This window comes from Rhipicephalus microplus, chromosome 4 (genome assembly GCF_043290135.1).
Source record: "Rhipicephalus microplus isolate Deutch F79 chromosome 4, USDA_Rmic, whole genome shotgun sequence".
Lineage (NCBI taxonomy): Eukaryota > Metazoa > Arthropoda > Arachnida > Ixodida > Ixodidae > Rhipicephalus > Rhipicephalus microplus.
The window spans coordinates 57,738,392-57,760,314 of NC_134703.1; the positions used below are offsets into that span (position 1 = coordinate 57,738,392).

The following is a 21,923-nucleotide window of genomic DNA, read 5'->3' on the forward strand; positions in this document are numbered from 1 at the left end:
TTGTTACGAGTCGACAATGAGCATTTATTTGCCGCAGCTGTTCGTCCAAAGACGTTCGCACTCCTGCCTTCCTCTTGACAGGTGGCTCGTCTACGAACATGACGTCTTTTCACGTTTCGTAATTGGACGAGCTATCACAGCTAGCAGTATAATGAACGTGTGATATATTTATGTAAAAAGCGATGACTTTTTTCAATTTCCCAGGGTCGCCTGAAGGTTGTCTGTCGAAGTCCGAACGCTCAGGCGCGGACCGTCCGTGCCTCGGGAGGCCGAGGGGGAACCAGGCCACAGTCCCGAAACGGGTTCGGGGGCTTCAGCGGCGTGAGACACCTGAACGCCCTGGCGAAGTCCTCGTTCCTGGCCGTCACCCGGTTGACCCAGGCAGCACGGCCGGGTCGGGCCCCGTCGTCGCGCGGCTGCATGACGTTCAGCGTGGTAAAGCCTTAGTTTTAGGCACTAGAGGTGCGAGAATAATCAATACTCGAACCTTAGTTTAATATTAGAATAGTAAATCTTAGAATCTAATACGAATCGAATATCATTCACATAGTATCAGAATAATAATGCAACCGTTTGCAAAGCAGCCCAGGAACCTTAATTCAACCTCTTTCGAAACAGCCCCAGAACTCCACACTTTATTTCCTAGCAAATATTCACTATAGCTTTAACAAATGAGCATTACGATTACTCTTAACCACCGAAAAATACAGTTATGTAACGTAAACTAAGACAAGTTCGTATGGTAATGAGTTTGTGAATCAACATCAACATGCATGTTGTGAACATAGCGGATCTGTCGCTTGGGTGGCAGCACCAACGCATTTCTCTTGCGATAAGTATGGTGCTGATTGTTCCGCAAAACCTTTGAATGAACGCTTCTTGGTAACTCGATTATTCAAACAAGCACATACGTGCGCAGGGTTCTAACATCAAGGGGGGCAAAGCTTTAACTCGGCGTTCCCCATACATTCACCAACCAGAACCGTTCGTGATGGTCAATCTAACAGTATGGCGTAGTGGTTGAAGCGGCGAGCTGGCCATGTTGATACATCATGTTGATAAATCTTTTCAAATTACTGCAACACTAAAAACGGACGAAGACTAACGTTGAGATAAGCTCTCGTCTACCTATTTTTATCGTGGTTTAATGGTTTATTTACTGCCGGTATATCCTGTCATGGTCAATCTGGCAAGATAGACTGTGGCTGACGAGTCACTGAACACCTGAAGAATAGACAATTTGACCCCATTCATAGTTGTTCGTATCCATGTAAATGACGTAATCCGGATTCCAATAGCATTTTTCTATTTTTCACCACAAGTTAGACTCCCAAGCTGACAGCTATTTGCGCAACGAAAACTACAAATAGAAGGTATTGACTGTATCTGCATTGAGGCTAACGATACACGCACTGTGTCAAGTTTTGTACTCAGTAGCCTCGTATTGCTTTCTCAAATAGCACCGCTTGTGCCAAAGAACTTCCCCTTGCATCCAAAGTTATATCGCATCCAAGACGGAAGAAAGCGAAAGACACCGAACACAGACACAGAACAGCGCTATAACAATGTAGTCGACTATAAGGTTGCATGGTGGACTTGATGGTCATAGGCAATGATAGCGCATTCAGCGCCATTCACAGCGCCATGCAGTGACTCGCCTTGCTTCTGGAAGCGAGGGTCTGCTCTACGTCCGGCCCATTGACCTCGCACTGGTTGAGCGCGTAGAAGACGTAGAAAAGCTGCTCGGGCTCCAGATGCTGCAGCGTCGGCAGCACTAGCTCCGGGGCTCCCGGCCATGCCAGGTAAGCACGGAGTGCCAGAGACAGCGCCATTGACTCGAGAGCCATGTCCAGCTGGCGCGGGGCCGCGTCCCACGGGGTGCAGTTGTCGAGCACGTGTGGCCCCGTGGCGGCAGTGTGCTGCCGCTGCTGCATGTGGAACAGGTGCTCCAGCACTGTCTTGAAGGCACGCACGCCTATTGGAGAAAGCCAGGAGCCCGAATACTGCAGTTATTACAGGCCAACCTCGATATAACAAAGTAGCCAGGAAACGACGAACAAGTTCGTGATATCCCATATTCGTTGTAAATAAGGTAACTATTCGCTCTAACAAATTGACAGTCTGGTTAGCTCTATATTCAAAGAGTGCCTTATTCTATGCTTCAAAGCAACCAATTCATACAATGGTGCTACCAAACAATGCGCCTTTTTTATATGACCGAAATTTCCGCGACATTTTCAAGCGAATGCAAATGTTCTTGTAAATTGCATCTTAATATTTATTTCACTGTATGTGCTAACTTTCCAGCTTTGCGCCTATCCGAACCGAATATTTCTCCGTTACAGCTGTAGTTGCGGAGCAAGGCCATCGTCAGTGGAACCATCTCTTGGTGTGAAGCACGAGAGCTGAGCGCGAGCTGTGGACGCCGAGCCCGTTCGACTGTCTCTGGGTGTACCCGGCTGTTTGCCAGTACGCCCAGATCTTGTCTTGTTCGGTCATCTCGGGGTTCAGGCGCCTGCATAGATCGATGACATCTTCGGTGTAACTCGTGAAGTTTTCACTCGGCAGCCTTTGCATACGTCCACGTAGGCGCTGTTCGGTATGGAGCTTGCGTACTGCTGGGCGACCAAACACAGCGGCGAGGATAGTCTTGGAGGTGGCCCACGTGGAGAATTCTGAATTGTGGTTTGTGAACTACAGGTTGGCGACGTTTTTGAGGTAAAATTGGACCCATTTTAGTTTCGAGGGGTCGTTCCATTCGTTGGCGGTGCTCACCTTTTGAAACAACAGCTGCCTATCTTTCACACCTTGGCCCTCGGTGCCGCTGAAAACAAGGGGGGAAATCACGTTGGCGCAGGATGGTAGCACGATTACCAGTGGAGACTGGGCCGTGCTTTGCTGGGCTGTGCCTTGCTCTGTGGCCTGAACAGGCATTGTCGACGCAGTAGGCAGCTTCCAGATTCGAAGTTTCAAATTTAACTATACCAGCACTTCTACCATTTTGAAAGGGGGTTTATTAATAACGTCCCGTAGCAGGCAAACAGCCGGTACACCCAGAAAACAGTCGGGCTTGGCGTCCACAGCTCGGTCTCAGCGTTCGCGCCAAGAGATGGTCCCACTGATTGCCTTGCTCCACCAATAGTTGGTATCGTAACAGCAGTCACATCTGTAATTTCATTAAACAAAGAACCGATGTAATTGAAATTAGGCTCATAGTTTGATAAGAAATGAAGTTTGTGCTTATGTAGTTCGATATAACCGATAATTCGCTCTATTAGTTCTCGTTATGGTGTGGTTCAGCTTACGCGATGTTATGAGGCATCATCCCCACGTTGATGACCCGCAGATTTGTGTGCGTAACAACAATTGTTGGGCTTTAAATTCCCAAAACCATGATGTGATTATCAGAAACGCCGTAGTGGAAGAATCCGGAACTTTCTACCAGCTGAGGTGACATTTTCACCTCGATCTAATATGCTGCCGCCACGGCTGGGATTTGATCCCGCGACCTGTGGGTCACTATATGAAGTAGTCTGTAGTACCATAACCACTAGACCACCATGGCGTGCGTGCGTGTGCGTGCGTGAAAGGGAGAGAGAAAAGCGATAACGACACAACATGCTCGTGTTGTGCCAATGTGGTGTCCTTAAAGGCGTGGCCGTTATAGTCCGCAATCGCTTCATGCCCACACACTCACTCGCAGTATCGCTTATCGAGAAGCCCGTCATGCACTAAGCGCTGCTTTGGAAAGTACGCCAGTTACACTGCGCAAGTGTAAAAACATGGTTCATAGTTGACATCATCCTAAAATGTTCTCCACAACGACGCTAACCGCATGCGCGTGCATCTTTTGCTACTTTTGCATCTTTTGCTACGCGTGCATAGATGCATAGATGCACGCGTGCCACAGTGCGCATGCATGCATATCTGTTACAAAAACTGTGCAACATTGGGACTAATATAGTTCCGCACTATTTAAAGCAGCCACATATTTAAATGAACCATAGCAACTAGCCCAGCTGTCGACCTTGGTAGAATAAATATAGCACAGCAACCAACAGTTAGAAACGTTAAAAATAACTGCCGAAGAAGGCGGCTCACATCTACAAAGTCCTTCCCGCAGCTCTTGACACGTTTTTTTTTTCAATGTCATACTAACCAGAATGAATGTCGACTATAGTCAGATTAGTATCTACACTAGTCAATAGTAATAACATGGCAGCGAGATACACTCACCGATACGTGCCACCTGTAGCATGGCTGTCGACGGATGCGTGCCCCACAGTAAGTCCAATGCGGCCGGGGGCACCTGTGTAGTGTTGCGTTTAAGCAGCCTATCGTCGCGCTTTTCTTTTATATTGAAAGTCAATATAAAAACATGACCGAATGGCTTTAGGGAAACCCCATGACCTAGGCTTCTCATATACATGCAGCCAGCGAAGCAAAAAAAGAAAAACAATTGAATAATAAAGTTTTGCCTGTGAAACCATGGTGTAACGATGAGGCACGCCGCACAATAGGATACTGATTATTCAGGGTCACCTGGAGTTCTTTGAAGTGCGGATAAATTGAAATCCACGGGTCTTTTTGTATCTCGAACCGCTATCGAAATGGAGCTGCCATGGTCGGGATTTGAAATCCGGTCCTCTAGTCATGACACGCATACCTGCTGAGCAACCACAGAATCACACCCGTTTGTTCCTTTGTTCGCCTGAGGATGTTTAGAGCACTAAAAGAAAACGCTAAACCGACTCAGACTGATAAATGTCTAAAAGCTCTATCACGTTGGTCATCACAGGTTTATTCTTAGAAAGAAAAGAAGGGGAATATAGGGACTGTGCGCTTTTGCCCCTTAAGCTCCAATCTATAGCTGACGATAGAACTGGGCACAAAACTGAGAAAAAGAAAGAAAAGGAAGTCTGCACAAAAAGGAATTTTGTCGAGAAAGATGTGATCGTGCACAGAACGGTGCAAAATTAATAAGCATACAGAACTACAAACACTTTCGTTCTTTTGGAATGAGCCACTCGTCATTACTGCTTAGAAATATGACACGCAGCATAAAATGTTCAGCAAGACATATCGAGCCGAACGACTGATTAGCGCAGAAATACGTAGACGCGATAGGTGCTTGCTTCACAGCAACACACTTACTCAGAGGCACACGTGTAATATACACTGCTTAAATCTCAGTTCTATCGCAGATTAGGCCAAAAGGCTTAAAACCCATGCACTATTGTCATCTTCAGTAAACAGTCGCAGGTGCAGTCGCACAAGGAGTCGGTTAACACAAGTAAAATAACAGTAAAAAAGCATGATTTGCAACGAGTTAATAAAGCAATAGAATTCGTTATTAGGTGTTGAGACAAAAGGTCTCATTGTCCGAAAATTCGATAGCTCCCACGCACTGCAGGAACCGATGTAATGCGTAGCAGCCAGCAAAGAGCTGAATACATAACCTTGTTTGCATTTGAGGCAAATAGAGTAACTTATGTCGTAACATTTAGTTGATTATATATCACATGTTTGGCGTGCGCGCATGCATGTGCAATCTGGCATATAAAATGCTAATAAAACGCGTATTGTGGTATATACAATGGATGATCTGCTATTTGCGTTCGTAAAGCACTCACCCCATGCATCCCTCACATGGCAATCGGGTTATATATCAAGTTAACGAAATGCACAGAAGCATTCCATGAGTATGGCATGCACGTACGTCACGCTGTACGTAGCATTCACGTGGTTATTTTGGCATTAACGCCTGCCATTTTGCTCGTCACACAGTCTATCCATGCAATACCAATTTAGTGTATTTCAAAGCTATCGAAATGGCCGTGAGCACACTATGAGCGTGGCGTTTAAATTACGCTGTACATGATATTAATGTCAATATTTTCGTATTTCCAAGTACCATTTACGTTTGTCAAAGGTGTCACGTCACCTAATAAGTATTTTGGTGTACATTGAGCCAGTGAACCGGTCGCTAGCGTACCATTAATATGGGATCTAAATGTCGTGAAATGCGTCTGAATATTTTCACGCTACCACCTGTCACTTATGTTCGTCATATAGTCCCGTCACGCAATGCCGTATTTTGTAGATGTCAAGTTTGCGAAACAGCGGTGAGCGCGCCATTACCCATTGGCATATATGTGTTAGTCCTACAGAAATCTATCGTCATACAAATTGTGTAATGTATTCATTAAACTAAACGGTCATTTAACTAAAATTTGTTAAAGGACCAGTCAACAGGCTTCGAGTATTTTTAGAACCCCCAAAGTACACCCAAAGAAGCCCGGCAACTCGTAGAGTAGGCCACGGCAATGTTTTCCAAATGTTACAGTACTGTGCTGCGCACAGAGCCTCCATTAAAAAAATCGATTTCTGGGCTCCTTTTCTATACGCCTGACCAATCCTCCTTTGACATGTAGTGACGCAAAGTCACCGATCGGTGACTAGACGTGGCGCGCAGCTCGTCGGTTGTTATAAACCAGTCAGGACGACGGGCTATGCTTTCCCCTCCCTGCGAGGGAGAATTGTGGCGAGGCCGCGCGAAAATTTGAAACCAGCTGAAACCAATTTTATAACTCATGTAAACTCCTTAATATAGCACGTGTTCCCAAAATTCTTGTGGTAGCATGTTCACAAAGAAAAAGTTTACATATTTCTGTTTATGGGAATTTTTGGACTTCGGGGTTGTTTACTGGCCCTTCAAGTATGCTTTGCATTGAAAAATGCACCTACGATCCTTCTTTTGTGCTTGTCCTTGTGCGATATTCAACAGTTCAAGATGCATCTGCATCTATCTGTTGCACCTAACTCGCCGCTGTTGCCATTTCACGAGTGCTACTGCGTGCCGAATCACGATGACCAACCTGGAGTGTAGCTTCCAGCCGAGGCACGCCATCGATGTCGGTGGCCTCTCCTTCGCGCAGCGCAAGTATGGAGCGCGTCGAGAGTAGACCTGGTAGCCAAGGCTGGTCGCTGTTGGTAAGGTGCGGGCCATTCGTCGCCAGGTGTTCGTTCACTGCCTTCTCTTGCATCCAGGCGAACATGGCCTGCGACGTATCCGCGGACCCAACAGGTGCCGCCTTGCCTTCGTAAAACCTGAAGCGATGAACCAATACGGTGATATCGCTAGCCCGATATAGTGGAGACAGGTAGGAATCGGCGCTCTACATTAAGCTACCGCCACTAAACCTGCCAGTTGCTGCAGAAGACGTAAACGCTATCTAAACTGATGTGAACCTATGATACATGCTTGTCCTACGTAATCTTCCTTTCATCGCCACAACAGCCCTCGGTCTGCAAAAGCAGAATGAGAGGGAAGCAAAGCGACCACAGCCCCACATTTTCATGTAGTAAATGTAGTGCAAAAATTTGCTAACTTTTTTTTTCTTTCTAGCAGGTATAGGCTATAAGATTAGTTAGCCATCACCATACTCTTCACAATTTCAATCTGCCACGGACAGATGGTGTCTAACCTAACTACTTCAACGATCGACTTGACTCAATGTTTTTGGGGTTCCCAAAACCACGATATGATTATGCGGGACGCCGTAGTTGAGGGCTCCGGACATTTTGGCTACACGGGGTTCTTTGACGTGTACCCACATCCAAGTGCACGGGCCTCAAGCACTTTGCCTCCATCGAAATGTGACCGCCACGTTCGGGATACAATACCACGAATTTTGGGTCAACAGTCGGACACCACAAACACTATAGACCACCGCGGCAGATTGATTCCACTCAAGAGCCGGCACATATCCATCGTGGTATGCCTTCTAGCAGCACAGCGGAGCCACTGGAGCGTAATGCAGCTCATAACTGGTATGGGCCACCGAAATCAAGAAAGCCCCATAGGCGTTCGCACGGGAGGACAGGGGCGGCCACCCTCCTTAGTCACCAAAGACGTAGAGGGAGATCGCAAAGTCTGCCCCACATGATGGAGAGTATAGGTGTGAGGAACCTTCGCACCCCTTTGCCCTGAAGAGGGACGCTGCACACATCTATGGCAAACCCCACTAGCCACCTCCAATCCACAAAGGAAAAACGCTTTTTATATAAAACAAGCCCAGTAAGTATGATCCACGCAGATCACAGCGAATAAAAAATAACAGGAATTCAGTGAGCACCACCACTCGCCTGCGTCACACTAAACGTTATGATTTTGAAATATGAAGCAGCTTGACTTAACATCGCGAAGACTGGTGCAGATGGTGTCGAAACTAGTACATATCGAAGCCGAGCAATGAAATAGTAATATTCCATTTCAGTAATATTTCTGTGAACGTGGAAGTGGCATTAACCGGTCTTAGCGACGTTCTGCTTCGATTTCTTTTTTTTTTCTAGCCGAGGATGTGAAAAGTGTGGCTTCGTGAAGCATGAGGTAATGTCTTCGGGAAAAGTCGAGTGTACCTCATGAAGTATGCTTCCCGTAAAGTGACGTTCCGCACCCAACTCGGCGCCGGTCCGATCCACCGCATGGAGTAGACGCGGTCGGCCAGCTGATCCGCGAGTTTCGGGTCGTCCAAGTCCAGCGTACCAGCACGGATCTCGCTGGACAGCTGGTGCCGCAGGAAGCTCAGCAGGGATTCGGTGTCCACGCCGGTCACCAGCGGAGACAAAGCAGTCAGCGCGTAGAGTGACAACTCTGGCTCGTATTTCGCTGTGAAGGGTACAGAGGCTGTAGACTTTCTTAGCAGAATTATGGTTTAAGCTAGTTGGTACTGGTTCACAGTAGATGATATATGTTACAGGTAGATTTATTTATTTATTTTTATTTACAGATACTGCAATCACCTTTGGTGATTTTAGCAGGGTGGTACATGAAGTTAGTCATGAACAAATGGCAAGTACAATGACATATAATATATACAGGTTATACAATGTCTATAGGGCAAATACACACTTCAACTGGCAATATCATACAATAAAAAATAGAAGACTGCAATTATACAAGCATGTACAGTGGTATGTAATACGATTCAACAATTCAACTGGTTAGTGCACTTTCTAATTTCGAGGAAAACAATGCCAATGAGGGTGCTGAAACAATTGCATTAGTTAGTTTGTTCCACTCGACTATGGTGCGAGGAAAAAATGATAGATAAAAAAACAGACGGAAAGAGAAGTAATAGAGGCTATTACATAAGGCAAAGGGGTCACGCCTCTGTCAGCATGGTTTCACTTTTTCTTCAATAAAATAGATTAGTTTTCTCAGCAGCACATTGTGGTTCCTTAGTCAAGAAAAACTGTAATGATCACGCACTCATCGTGTGGTTGGCTTGTGCTATGAAATATTTCTGCCGTGGAATAAAATTAGTTGGAAGCTCCGCACTCTCCCTGTTGTTTTGTGTGGTGTATCCTCGTTTATTATGCGTCAAAAGTGTCCTCAATGATAAACTTTACTGCATTCACGTGTCACATAATAAGAAAGCTGTTTATCGATGAACCACTTGACTTATCGTTTCTGCGCATGTCCGCCGTGGTTATGTAGTGGATACAATGCTTATCCGCTGACGTGAAAGTCGCTGGTTCGATCGCGGCTGCGGCGGTTGAATTTCGGCGGAGGCGCATTGGTGGAGCCCGTGTATTGTGCGATGAAAGTGCGCTTCAAAGAACAGCTCCGAAGCTCCGGATAATTTAACCATATTGTCACGGGGTCGTGAAGTCGACGAAGAGAGCAGCCTGTAGGTCGAACATGAAACTTTATTTGGCTGAACTTGTGTCCAGTCAATGAAATGTCAGATTACAGCGATACATGCTGGCACTGATAGCGGCGAACAGAGCGTCGGCCATCAGTCAACTGACAAGCGGCGAAGCGCGTCGGCATTTATGCATGTGCCGTCGAATATTCCGGCCTTAATTATCACTGGTCATCGCGTAAGCCGTGGAATAATCTCAAGTGTTCGCGTCTTGAGCGGAATCTTAACAACACGATCTATAATAATCGCAAACCTTCTCGAACAATAAGGCGCAGTTTGTGCCGAGAATTCATGACAGGCTGTGTGGGCGAAAACTAAGAGAAACAAATCTGAAAATACAAAACACGCGTGGCAACATAAGGTCAAATTTCCTGGACCCTTCCAGTACGGCGTCTTCAGTATTCATATCGTGGGTATGGGACGTAAAACCCAAGCAGACACTATAGTATTATATGTTCGTGCACATCCTACCGTAACGCGTCAAACCTCACGATCGCGCAGGGACGAGTGGGTCCGTGTGACCATGTACAGCCGCCCTTTATTCTTTTAACCTGAACGTGCGAGCGTCAACCGCCCATTCGAGCAGCGGCATTTAACAGAGCGCAGCAGCAAAGTGAACGAGAAGACATGCATGCCTGGAGCTAACTAATCGGCTTGATTTGCAGGACCTGCCCGCCACCAGCGCTTGCATTCCCGTTCGTGATTTAGCGTGGCTTGGAAGGCTGCCGGATCATCGGTACGCAGATGCTGCCGACACTCAGCATGCCGGGCCTGTTTTTTCTGCCCGGACTGCGCCATCGGGCGGCGAATGGGAGCTCTCACATTTTTCCTGTCGGCGCCCTTCTAGAATTGTCCGTGGCTCACCGATGTGGAAGCTCTCAGTATGTATAAAACCGATGCGCGCGTGCGATAGGACGGACGACGCCACTCACAACGCCGCCAATTGCACGCGTGCTATAGGGTACGACGCTGAGAACATCGTAACTGATAACACAGACAATGAGGCCGCTCGTGACGCCACTTCTTAATGGTCTTTCGTTTCTCCGAGCCATGTACAGCTTTCGCTTTATGGGCGGCTGTACATTTAAGTTAGTTGAAAGACATCCACACGATATAGTTGAGGTAGTAAAGCATGCGCATAGCCCTTGTTATGAACATAACACGTGTAGGAATGCCCTGCCGTGGTGTTCTATATATTGTGGCTAAGGTACTCGGCTACGGACCAGCAAGTCGCGGGATTGAATCCCGGCTGCGGTGGCTGCAATTTCGATGTAGGCGAAAATGCTGTAGGCGCATGTGCTCATAATTGGGTGCACATTCAAAACCCCAGGTGGTCGAAATTTCCAAAGCCCTCCGCTTCGGCGTCTCTCAATCATATGATGGTTTTGAGACGTTAAACCCCACATATCTAACACGTGTACGAAGGTTCGCAAAACGGTACTGCGTATAAATTGCTTATCGCATTCATTTTGAATTCAAACGCATATTGTAGCCCTCCGTGTACGAGCTGAGAATGCGGTCCCAACGCTGCTGTAACGCGTGAATACATTTTATGCAGATGTCATACCAAGCGCTGCAACATATAACGATTACTAATAGTAACTTGTGGGCCAAAACCACCATATGGTTATGAACACGCCGTAGTGAAGGGCTGTTCAAGTTAAAACCATCTGGTGCTCTGTAACGTGCACTGACATTCTACAGAACACGGGCCTAAAGAACTTTGCTTCCATAGAAGTGTGACCCCCGTGGCCGGGATTGAATCCGTGAGTCGGTCAGCAGAAAAGACGGAAAAGTTATACTGAGCGAGCGAGTTACTGCAGTGATAGAACAGGCACCAAAAGACTTCCATATACTCCTGCAGAACATATATAGATATATATGTCCATAACCACGCTGTCCGGTGAGCGAGAAGATAATCTGACTATTTTTCTTGAGACATTTTATGATTGTGAGTGGTAGTAGGCGCCGTCAACATACTGAGGCTCTTGTAGCGACGCCACGGCGCGCTGACTCCGTCCATCCCAAAGCTCGCCACTCCCGTTAATGATCAAGTGACAATGGGCCCATCAGCTGTAAAGCTGCCTCAAAGAATAGCACGTCCTGGAGGCTCCCCGACGCGCGGCGCTCAAAGGCAGCTTAGAGCCTTCCTGACGCTCTGTGCTCAGAGGCAGCTGATGAAACAGTTGTTCCGCGATCATATACACGGCGGGGGCGAGCTTTGGGCTGGGCGGAGCCAACGTACTATGACGTCGCTACAGGAGCCTCAGTAAGACGACACGTATACCGCTGTTTACGAGCATGCAATAGGTCTATACATTTAAAAATGAAGAAATAAAAGCATTGTTTGTTTAGGTATATGTGCTTTGTGTGAGATTGTCATTAAAAAACGAGCACACACCCATCAGACGGACGCAATGTTCGGCGGCGCTTTGGGCTGGCGCCGTGTCATCGACGTCAATGAGTCGGCAGAGGAGCTGCTTCTCGGGACCGGCCGGCAACAGGCGCGATGCCAGAAGGGCCGTGCGCAGACCCAGGTAATTGAGAAGTTCGTGCTTCTTCAGTTGCTGCGTCACATGGCGTTTCCGTTCTTACGCTACGAGCGATAAAATGCTTAATGCGTACTAGGATAGTGAATTAGAGTATTTTTATACACTACGGTCTACAATCTATGCCATTCGTGCATGACGTCCCATTGTGAATATTAGGCAGTGAGCTTATTTGCCACGTCCATTTGACCGCTAGCATCATGCATACTCCGCAAGAATAAAGGGAAACTAAACGTAAATCAATTTACAGTGGTAAATTATACACTGAGAAATATTTGCGTTACTAACACGATCATAGGTTCGTTATGATAAAAACAAAATTAACTTCTGAAGCCTCATTGTTAATTCTTCATCGTGACATTGCAGCTTTTAATATTTTCTTTTGTATTTAGGGCACGTTGGTTCAGTAAAAAATTATTCAACATAACGTAATGTAATTTCTCTTGATGAATGATTATATAGGACATGACAGACAGTCATTATGACAAGTTTAAGGTTGCCCCACTCCTTTTTTTATTACGCTTTTGCTGGCCTGACAAGCATTTCTTGCAAGATCATTTTTTTATCGCGAACGGTTAATTTACTAAAATATTAGTCACATTTTTTTCAGTCCCTGTAAAGAAACAGGGAGCTTGTGAAGTAGAGGTATACAGATACTTTTTGCTTTCTCAAAAACCGCACCTTGAGCACATCGGGAAGCGCATCGACGTAGCTGGGTGCCCGAACCACGACTTCGTCGAGAGTCTCTCGACCTTCGAACGCCTCCTCGATGATTGCGCGAAGGTTCCAGGAGGACCACGCGTTGTGTGGTTTCCGCGCCGCGCTCGCCCGAGATGCGTCATTTTTCATGTCTGCGCCACAATGAGAATAACAGTACTTAGGATATTACGGCCGAGAACCACGATACGATTATGGGAAACACCGTGGTGAGGGTCTCTGGAAATTTCGACCACTTGGGGCTATATTTAATGTGCACCTCAATTCAAGTGCAGGCGCCTCTAGCCCTTTGCTTGCGTCAAAATGCGGCTGCTGTGGCCGGGCTTCGACAACGCGACCTGCTGGTCAGCGGTTGAGCGCTTTGACCACTAGACCACCGTGGCAGCTAAGCTCACTTGTCTATAAGAAAACCATTTGTCGCAATGTTGGCTCCAGCAACCTGTGTTTAAGGACTTTCATCGCTTCAAGCTTCTATACCTACCCCCGAACTTTTAATTCAGTGTATGTTTCATGCACAAAGTATACTTTTTGCACTTCACCTGGAAGGTGCAGCGTGGTATTCCAAGGCGCTGGGTCGTCACCCCTTCGCGCCTTGTCCAGGAGCTCCTCCACCTTGCCGACGTATTGAGGCACCGGCAGCTTCCCTCCCGCCGACAGAAAGACCGCGGCGGCAGCCTGCGTAACTTCCCGGGGACCCACTGTCAAGGCATCCAGGAGCAGCCGAGGCTCGGCCACAAATGCGCGACCGTCGGCGCCCACGCCCATGCGCAGAATAGCCGGCTCGTTCGTGAAGTAGTATGCGTTGCCCACCGCCTGCGAAATTGTTAACACCAGGTGAAGCAATCAGCTGTGATACTACACGTTGGGCACGAGGCCAAAGGTTGTTTATTTGCAAGCAACGCTTGCCCCTCTCGCTTATCTTGGAGTGTTTCACAATGTGATACTTGGGGATCGTTCAGTTACCCGGTATTAATCAGTTATCAATTAGTCCGAAGTGCGCGTGTGGTGCTATTCGTCTGTGGGCTTAGTGCTGAAGCGTGACAGACGAATAGGTTGACATCAGGAGTCGACATGATCCCACGCGTCAGAGAAAGTTTACTCGCACTGATTGTTGCCCGTGACGAGCACTGCTGTTCCCTCTGTTAATAATATCTGGGTTTCTGCGTGCTGCAGATACGATATGCTGAGGCATGCCGCATGTCTCCTGAAATTTCGACCATCTGATATCGAACAGTACGCATGCCTCTAGCATGCGACCACCACGGCCGTGATCGAACTTGCGAATTTCGGGTTCGCAGTCGAGCTCTTATTTCCTCTATTCGTGAAGTGCCAGCATTTGTATAACCAAAGCTGCATAAACGCCGTAAACTATGTCTGCAAAGGTGAGTGTACCGTAAGAAGCGCACCACTCAAGAGAAACCTTAGTTAGGATAACTACCCCTTTTTCTTATATCAGAGTTATCCCTGCACATTTATTAGAAAGAGGCCCTGCCACCTCATTTCAAAGATCGCATATCATGACGTCGAGTACTTCCGCAAAAAAAAAAAAAAAAAGAGTCAGAGAAACTTGACTCGCACTGTACGTTGCTTGTGACGTACTCTAATACAAAACGTCCGGAGTCTTTGCGAAACCATTATTCTGAAGAACAGAATCCTACGTCATTTCCCGAACAACACCTTAAATTGGAACAACGCCACAATACACGTAGAGGAAACAATGCGGTTATCCCCGCATTTGATCCCCTCAACCATCCACTTTCCTTCGTTGTCGCACTGTACCTACCACATTAACCACTCAATTGCGCTCGTCAATTTAACTTAATAGGCAGGTCCATGAAAAGCCGTTATATTTTATATATGGTGTTCACAACAAGCTGTATGTACCTTGGAAATATCCTTTGCGTGAGCCTTGTCCCCTGCATTGTATGGCCAAGACAAGAGACCAGCACTGTCGAGCAACTTAGAACGAAGCTCGGCAGCGTCCTTGAGTCCCGGCTTGAGGCACCTACTGTAGAGACGGTGCAATGCCACCGGCAACCAGCGCCCGTCGGCCCCCGTGACCAGAATCTTGTGCAGGTCTTCAGTCAGCGCTGCTTGGTGCAAGTGGTCCACCGTGCGCCGGTCGCGATTTAACTCCCAGGTTTCCGCGTTCCTACATTAAAAGAAGTTGCCGACAGCGTTAAGTAGGCAGTTCAAGCGACTTAAAGGGAAGCTCAAGCACTTGCAAAAATAAAAAAAAAATACTTTGGAGCATGTAAAGGCAATTTGATTCCTGCTGAATTCGAAAAGCGATGCGAGAGTCCTAAAGATGAATGAACATACGACTTTTCGTAAATTAAAAAAAAAAAACAGGCTATGGTCAGAGGGTTTCGCGAACGAACGTGGTGATGTCCTTTTTGGCATCCCGTGTTATCTGCAACAGCAACGCTGCTGGCCTTCTCGATTAGCCCCGTCCACCACGGTGGTGTAGCCGTTAAGGTGCTCAGTTGCTGACCCGGACGTCCTGAATAAAATCCCGGCCGCGGTGGTTCCATATTGATGGAGGCGAAATGCCAGTGTCCCATGTGATGTCGGCGCACGTTAAGAACACCAGGCGGTCGAAATTTACACAGCCCTCCACTACCGTGGCCACCGCCGCGGTGGTCTAGTGGCTAAGGTACTCGGCTGCTGACCCGCAGGTTGCGGGATCGAATCCTGGCTGCGGTGGCTGCATTTCCGATGGAGGCGGAAATGTTGTAGGCCCATGTGCTCAGAATTGGGTGCACGTTAAAGAACCCCAGGTGGTCTAAATTTGCGGAGCCCTCCACTACGGCGTCTCTCATAATCATATGGTGGTTTTGGGACGTTAAACTCCACATATCATCATACCCACGGGTGGTATGCGGGTATGTGCCACATGTGATTGACACTTAGTATCTACTCAGGAACGACGAGAACACACATGGGCAACTTTAACGCCCAAGCGTTAAGAAATACCCGACACAGGCAGCGTCGACCCGGCTAATAGAAAGAATAAATGTCATGGTCCCAGCTGTAATCGAACCCAAGCATTCGGCGTGGCGATGAAGGATTCTACCACAGAGTCTCGGAACGCCAGGTCTCGGAACTATTTTTCAAATAGATGCCTAATCTTCGTGAATCGTCAATAGTGGTTGCAGTGCTGCCTACACAATTTTGTAAACATGCATATGTACTCCTTTGATACAGCCGTCACATCGGGTTAACGTCAATTGTGGTTAGTGGCCATGCGCCGAAGTTGATTCATGTAGCAGTGTCCAGGGCCAGTACCCTCGCGAGCATCAGGGCTTCATATCGGCTTCTAGTGTTGCTAATACGCATGTTCTAGTTGGCATCGTTGCGCAAGTGCAAACAACTGGTCATATACACATCTGCTACTCTTCAACATATGTATGTGCATGCAAATTTTGTAGATATTTTTAGCGTCCTTTCATGACGCGTCGTTCAATGAAAAAAAGTGCAACACGGCCACCTTCCCTCCGCATGCTTCGCATGACGTCGATTCCTAGGTACGCGGGATCCGCCGAATTTTTTTGACCCCAACTGCACGCGGACGGTCGCGAAAGGGATGTGCAGAATCATTACTTATTTGAAGGGAGACCGACCTGTCCGTCGCTAATTTGTGTACGTCATACTTGACCGTGGCGAGCGTTTCGGCATTCACTTGAATAGCGGTGTGATGCTGAATAAAGGTTGGAGTAGCCACTCCCCATAAATAGAATCACTTGAAGACTGAAAATGAGTAAAAACCACTCTATATCGCGAAATAATGCGCATAAATTTTAATTGCAAAATAAGTAACCATCGTAATGCTAAAAAGGTGCTGCTGCCCCAGCGTGCAGCTTGCGGCAGTTCACGCGTACGAAATGCAAAGGATGGAGTAGGCACAATACCCATGCAACGTTTACGTCGAAAGCACATTGTGTCCAAACAGCTGAGAATAGGCTGCTGTCACTTACACGCTTGTACCTCTCGACACAAATAAGCGAAATTGCTTACAGCACACTTACGTGCGAGAAACATACGTAGGTTTCGACAGCCGAACACAGCCTCGTCCGCGAATTTCGGTTAGCGTAACACCTGTGGTTCACGGGGAAGTACTAAGTGGTTCTAAGAGAGACAGAAAGAGAAAAGTGAGCCCCATAACTGTCTGCTTCAGTGAGCGACACCTCAACAGTATACCTCACGAGGGATGGGGGTGAAGAGGGATTAAAAGGGTAAGAATAAAGGTGTAGAAAAGAGAAAGAGGCGTAAGGTGGTAAGTCAGAGACAGCGACGACAAATCGAGGGGACAGCAGAGATAGGAAAGGTGGCAACACGGTCACAGGAGTCCGTGGACGGGGCACCACTTGCGAGAGCTCTTGTCGGCGTCAGTAGATGGCGTATAGCAAGTCCAGTCGGTCAGAGCTACGCAGACGTCGGAGATCGCGAGGGCACAACCGGTTGGCATGGAATCCAGCAAGCGGGTAAAACGCCGCACAAACAAACGTTAATCGTTCTTGCGGAACGGCGCACCACGAACCGAAGCCGAAAGCCCTCACAGTGGTTGTCTCGAGTTCATGGAGCCCTACAAACTATTCGCTGATCAAATGCATGCACACGACACAAAAACAGTTAAAGGTTCCGCCGATGGTTCGCAAAAAGCCACTTGGTAGATATATACCTCCGCAAAAAGACTCGCTTTCATGCGGTGGCGTTGTGGTGCAATGGGTAAGACATCTGCTTCACGGGCATGAAGTCCCGAGTTCAATTCCAGGGCTGTATGCGCTTTGCATGCTAATCTCGCAGATGTAGATTCTTGTAATACTAATGGTTTTCTAATTACCTGTAGTCATAATATCCGCCGCGTCAAAAGCAAAAAATGATGCTTTTTTTTCCGCCACCACATCCGGGCCGGGCCGCCTACGGAAATGTCACGCCTAGCCGCAGGCTCTATCTTGCCAGGAAAAACATTGACCTAAAATCCCGCCTATTCTGAAAGCCACTTCGAATCGGGCCGGTTTCTACGGAGCCGCGTAGAAGCGGCTATAATTTTACTTGATTTCCGACCTGCAGGCGCGTAGTCTAGCCAGGATTTGACAAAGAGTGTACGGCATCTCTCGTAGTCATATAGTCGTTTTCGGACGTTAAACCCCAAATGTTATTCGATTAGGTCCAGCAGCAGCACGTGACGAGTTAGTCAGGGAGGTCACGGTCGAAGATTTGTGAGACGCTTGTCTACGTAGCACTCGCCTGTTTGTAGTTATTACAGATACCATAATTCATGATGGTTCAGCGAACTGGGAGCGCGGGGTTAAACACAGACACAAAGCAAAGAAGAGGCACACAGCATGAGCTTTCAGTATTTGGCATGTGTTTGTGTCATTGCACGTTTTCTGATCTTTTTCTCTGTAATGCCTACATGAACCATCATGAATTACCAACTAGCCTACCTTTCCATCCTGGCACCATAATCCAGTTGCATAACATTCAGATTCGCTATACATACCCCTTGGTCCCATTAACAGCGCTATCGCAGTTCGCATTATTGAGCGGCGGGAACCTATGGTCGTAGTGCAGCATGACTACGCCAGAGTAACCGGAGATGACGTAGGTTTCCACGCCTACACTTTCGGCGCACTCACGTGAGCGAGGAAAGACACACTTATCTTTCACAACAGTAGCAGAAAATGTCCGTCATTGCTAACCACGAAGTTTTATCGAATTCTAAAACCTTTCCACTTTCTGTTTAATCAGCCACACTGCTGAATCAACGAAATTCCTTGTGAGATCATGGTGCTTTCCGAAATACATCCTAGAAGACTGCCGAGTAGACAGCTACGAAGATTGGTGTCTTTGAGTACAGGCATCGGTGTTTCCAGTGCGTCACACTATATAAGGCAACGCAAGGACAACACAGCATCTGAGTCCGCACAATACAGTCTTGCAACACTGTCTCAAGTCTAATGTCGGCGCACGTATGTAACTGATGCACGTGTGCCTGACGATCTTGTTGGCATTACAGAAAAAAAGATCAACAAAACGTGCAATGACACAAACACATGCCAAATACTGAAAGACGGCAAGTGATAGCGTGATAGGAATAAGACAGTATAACTACATACTTGGGTGTACGTGCAGCACAGCGCCCACGATCACTACAGAGGATATTGCACGTTTATGCGTGTGTGCCATTTCGCCCAACTTGTTGTTTTAATCACGTATTATTGAGTTGGCTGACGCATCGCAGTGGCTATTGGAGGTCGTGGGGAGACGTCTTCATCCTGCAGAATACTTATATAGCTGTTTTTAAAACAAGCGTGCATGCCCCCCGTAAGAAAAAGTACTCTGTATTACACTTTAGCCCGAACGCACAGTGCACTCGATAGCATATGGCTCGCTAATAGACGACGCATACGACAATTACGGCACGCACGCCCGGTTGTACGTGAACTTTCGATCACGGTTGTATGCACGCTTACCGGCTGGCGCGGTGGTCCCTGATCCAGTTGTTGCAGACGTGACCGAACAGGTCGTCGCACGGGTTGGTAGTGAGGTCGAGAGAGACACCCGATGCGGCCACGATGCACGCTCGGCTACGGCACGTGGTGCGGATAAACTGTCTGCGATATGACGCTCCGGGAGGCGTAACGAAGCCTACGAAGCGCCGGGAGGCGAGGGAGCTCTCGTTGCGACGCGAGCGCTCCCAGTCGCCAAGCAGGCTCGGCATGCAGAGCGCGAACAGGGGCAGGAAGATGACGAGCATGCGGAACAGGCTGAGCCAGCTGGCCAGGCGTTCCACCTCGTCTTCATGAACGACGTCTTCTTCGGCTTCGGCAACTCCTCCCTCCGCGGCACGCCCGGCGGCGCCATCACCTCCATTGGCGGCAGCTCGGCTGGCGTCCGGCTGCGAATTAATCACGAAAACGCGTGACTCCGTCGAGTGCTCTGCCGTCGCTAACGATGGCTGCACGTTCGACCACTTGGAGAAGAAATGCAGGGCTGAGAAGGAGGGTAACACATACTGGCTTGCAGCTGTCCTGATACAAGGTGCGTTGCTCAATTTATGGTGCAGGTGGTTGGACGCTGCTGCAGCCTAAATGCAGGCAACTAGGACCTTGGGCATCTGCCTCAGTTGCGCAGAAAGCAACTAAAGCCCTGCTACTTTACCTAAAGTCAACAAACCTGAGCGACCGCCTGTAGACTGTGTGTGCTCCCCGAGTGTGCTCGTTATTGTGTGTACCTTCTCATCTCTCTGCAACCTCTTTTCTCCCCTTTATCCCTTCCCCAGTGCAGGGTAGCAAACCTGATGTGCGTCTGGTTAACCTCCCTGCCTTTCCTTGCATCTTTATCTATCTCTCTCTCTCTCTAAATGCAGGCAAATTGCCAAAACACCACTTCAGAATATTTTTTTCAGATTCGGAGTGGATAAACTTGAGCACTGCCCACTGCAAAAAATTACAACACATGAAGCGATCTATTTTGGAACCTAGATAGAGCGAAGCTCCTTTGCACTTTCGTTTTTCGCCCATTGACTTGATGCGCACGACGCAACATTGCCTTCATGGGTTTCTACCACCCACTTTCTGTAACGATGCCGATGAGAACAATGGCGGCTGTTATTTGTGACCGGAGTTCCTTGACAGGCGTTCCTTAGCTTGCCAATGATGGAAATGAACGTTTAAATCTTAATTGAATAAAGAGGCCGAAAACTGAAAGCGGGAGTGAATTAAGAGACCGGAATCAGACACGGGAGCTGAATAATCAGAAAATCTCACGTGGATGGAAGAAAAGTGATATGATCCATTGCTGTTGCCATTTTCATGACGGCGCTTGCCTAGGTAAAGTCTCGATGGAACTCCTCGAAACTATGGAACGGCTGCGAGTGGAATTAAAGGCTTAGCAATGTATGTACATCCGAAGCTTCACCCACTCAGCATCGTCCACTCCGTGGATATGCTGCGATTTTTTCTTTTCTTTATTTTTAGCCAGCGCTATAACCTAGAAGGGACGCTCGCGGACGCCAGATAACGCCGCTCCCAACACGGTAGCCGTTTGGGAGAGTATATAGAGTGGGAGAGCACAATGACTGGGAAAAAAAAAGTCACTTTTCATATTAGGGTAGCGTAGCTGCCCTAAACTAAGTGGTCTCATTCTCAACTGCCATGTGCTGTCTATACCACATCGCAAGGACGAAGTACGTTTTTCTGTTGTTAACTGGCATTGCGGTCTTAATGGCCACGCACCACATTGCTTTCGTTATTTTTTTCACAGAAAACTCATTTGCAGAGAAAGGCTACCCCGTCACCTTGATAGCAGCGTCATCGCAATGAAATCACACATGTTTGTCGAGCAGATATCAGCCACTCAATCAAAGAACCCATCAGATTTATATTGTATAACAAGCTAATTATGAAGCATATCGGAGTGGGCTTCAAGTAATAGAATCTGATGGGACCCTCAGTGAAGGTTACAGGTAAGGTTGAGTAATACAAGGATAAACAGTGAACACTTACTCTGCGCGCTTCACGGAACTGCGAATTGTGATTCCTGGGAAGTAAGGGCTGCATTGCCGCTTCGTTCCGGTGATTCAGCGTTCTGTGCTCGGATACTTTACGTCGTATCAAGAACGGCTGCGGTCGAGGGCACACAGAGCGTGCAGCTGCCTCGAACGAGACACGCGTGCACGAAAGTGATGATGATTCCCTTCTCGTTTGCACGAGCACGAAGCTTTCTTCTTTTCTATACTGCTCTCCTGGTTTTAAAATGTCCAAGCGCTGTCATTTTGCGGATGGTACATCGTCAACTGCTCATATCAGTGGATGGATGGATGACAACGTTATCGTTACGCCAGATAAGGAGGTCCCCTGCTCCCCGTCCGCGGCACACATGCCTAGGTGACGGGAGCAGCCACCTCCACAATTAGAAGCAGGCGAAGAGATTTCGACTC

The 21,923-nt window shown here is 47.7% G+C and overlaps 1 protein-coding gene across 1 annotated transcript; it reads right to left on the minus strand.

Moving 5' to 3' along the window:
- On the minus strand, positions 1 to 21,543 carry LOC119172668 (uncharacterized). Its single transcript, XM_075893068.1, has 11 exons — positions 21,490 to 21,543; positions 19,456 to 19,880; positions 14,861 to 15,128; positions 13,516 to 13,789; positions 12,941 to 13,110; positions 12,112 to 12,277; positions 8,422 to 8,671; positions 6,879 to 7,110; positions 4,237 to 4,309; positions 1,659 to 1,975; positions 1 to 416 (listed from the first exon to the last, which is right to left on the minus strand). Exons 1-11 carry the CDS (start codon positions 21,541 to 21,543, stop codon positions 240 to 242), a joined length of 2,406 nt encoding a protein of 801 aa, XP_075749183.1. The 3' UTR covers positions 1 to 239.
- Positions 21,544 to 21,923: the final 380 nt, after the last annotated feature.